The 1,686-nt window shown below is 46.2% G+C and overlaps 1 protein-coding gene across 1 annotated transcript in view; it reads right to left on the minus strand.

Moving 5' to 3' along the window:
- The window catches only part of LOC118388197 (elastase-1-like), a 6,524-nt gene extending 4,838 nt beyond the window's left edge, over nucleotides 1–1,686 (minus strand). Inside the window, 2 exon segments of the mRNA XM_052526381.1 lie at nucleotides 674–777; nucleotides 1,520–1,686. Coding sequence (XP_052382341.1) covers nucleotides 674–777; nucleotides 1,520–1,559 — 144 coding nt within the window. The 5' untranslated portion in view covers nucleotides 1,560–1,686.

A 1,686-nucleotide genomic window follows, 5' to 3' on the forward strand; every position in this document is an offset into this window, starting at 1 on the left:
TAGACAAGAGGAATAGGGACTGTTGTGGTAACTTCATTATTATGGAGAGAAATATCCAAAGTTCTATGTTCCCTGTGGAACATTTTGGACACATGGTGGAATCAACATGGGCCAGCTTCCCTGTGGAACACTTTGGACACCTGGTAGAATCAACATGGGCCAGCTTCCCTGTGGAACACTTTGGACACCTGGTAGAATCAACATGGGCCAGCTTCCCTGTGGAACACTTTGGACACCTGGTAGAATCAACATGGGCCAGCTTCCCTGTGGAACACTTTGGACACCTGGTAGAATCAACATGGCCCAGCTTCCCTGTGGAACACTTTGGACACCTGGTAGAATCAACATGGGCCAGCTTCCCTGTGGAACACGTTGGACACCTGGTAGATTCCAATGCCCTGACGAATTGAGGCTGTGTTCTTAATGTTTTGTATACTCAGTGTATATTCAACTACCTTGACTATTTGAAAGTTAGTATTTTCAAATATACCACAAAATACAAATATTTTTCCATCTCGGTCTGGTGCTCACAGATTAATTCAAGTAAAAGTCATATTTTTGGTGTTGGTGCCTGGTCCCAGATCTGTATGTATCATAGCCAACTCCTATTACAAGTGGAGTATCGAAGAGTTGGCTGAAGCACATATAGTACAGTCCTGGGATCAGGTTTTACCTGCCAGGGCCAGGAGTTGGGCTGGGCGACCTCACCACCCACAACTCTCTGCTCAGGAACCTCTTCCAGGTATCTGGGCTGTGGCTCCAGATCCATAGTCAGCACTGCAGGAGGTTACAAGGGGGGGGGGGACAACATACAGCTAAAAGTAGATTTCTTCTGGATGCTGTACGTACTCAAAGAGAGAGAGAGAGAGAGAGAGAGAGAGAGAGAGAGAGAGAGAGAGAGAGAGAGAGAGAGAGAGAGAGGGAGAGACAGAGACACAAGGAAATTGAGAAAATGGAGAGGGAGGAAGAGAGTGAACGTGAACAGGGGAGAAAGTCTGGAAGAAAAAGACAGACAGAGAGAGTGTCTGGTAGAAAAAGAGAGACAGAGAGAGTGTCTGGTAGAAAAAGACAGACAGAGAGAGTGTCTGGTAGAAAAAGACAGACAGAGAGAGTGTCTGGTAGAAAAAGACAGACAGAGAGAGTGTCTGGTAGAAAAAGACAGACAGACAGAGTGTCTGGTAGAAAAAGACAGACAGAGTGTCTGGTAGAAAAAGACAGACAGAGAGAGTGTCTGGTAGAAAAAGACAGACAGAGTGTCTGGTAGAAAAAGACAGACAGAGAGAGTGTCTGGTAGAAAAAGACAGACAGAGAGAGTGTCTGGTAGAAAAAGACAGACAGACAGAGTGTCTGGTAGAAAAAGACAGACAGAGAGAGTGTCTGGTAGAAAAAGACAGACAGAGAGAGTGTCTGGTAGAAAAAGACAGACAGAGAGAGTGTCTGGTAGAAAAAGACAGACAGACAGAGTGTCTGGTAGAAAAAGACAGACAGACAGAGTGTCTGGTAGAGGTACAGTTCTTACCCAGGGCTGCGAGAGCGCTCAACAAGACGAACCTCAGCATGTTTTCAGTCTGTTAGTGTCAGTCTTTCCTGATGGAATATTTCTAACCCTGTTTTATACCCTCAGGAGGCAGGAACACCCCTCCTGACCTCCTCCTCCTGTCTGCTGGTTTGGCTCGATCAGGGTGT

The sequence above is a fragment of the Oncorhynchus keta genome, chromosome 10, assembly GCF_023373465.1.
Source record: "Oncorhynchus keta strain PuntledgeMale-10-30-2019 chromosome 10, Oket_V2, whole genome shotgun sequence".
Lineage (NCBI taxonomy): Eukaryota > Metazoa > Chordata > Actinopteri > Salmoniformes > Salmonidae > Oncorhynchus > Oncorhynchus keta.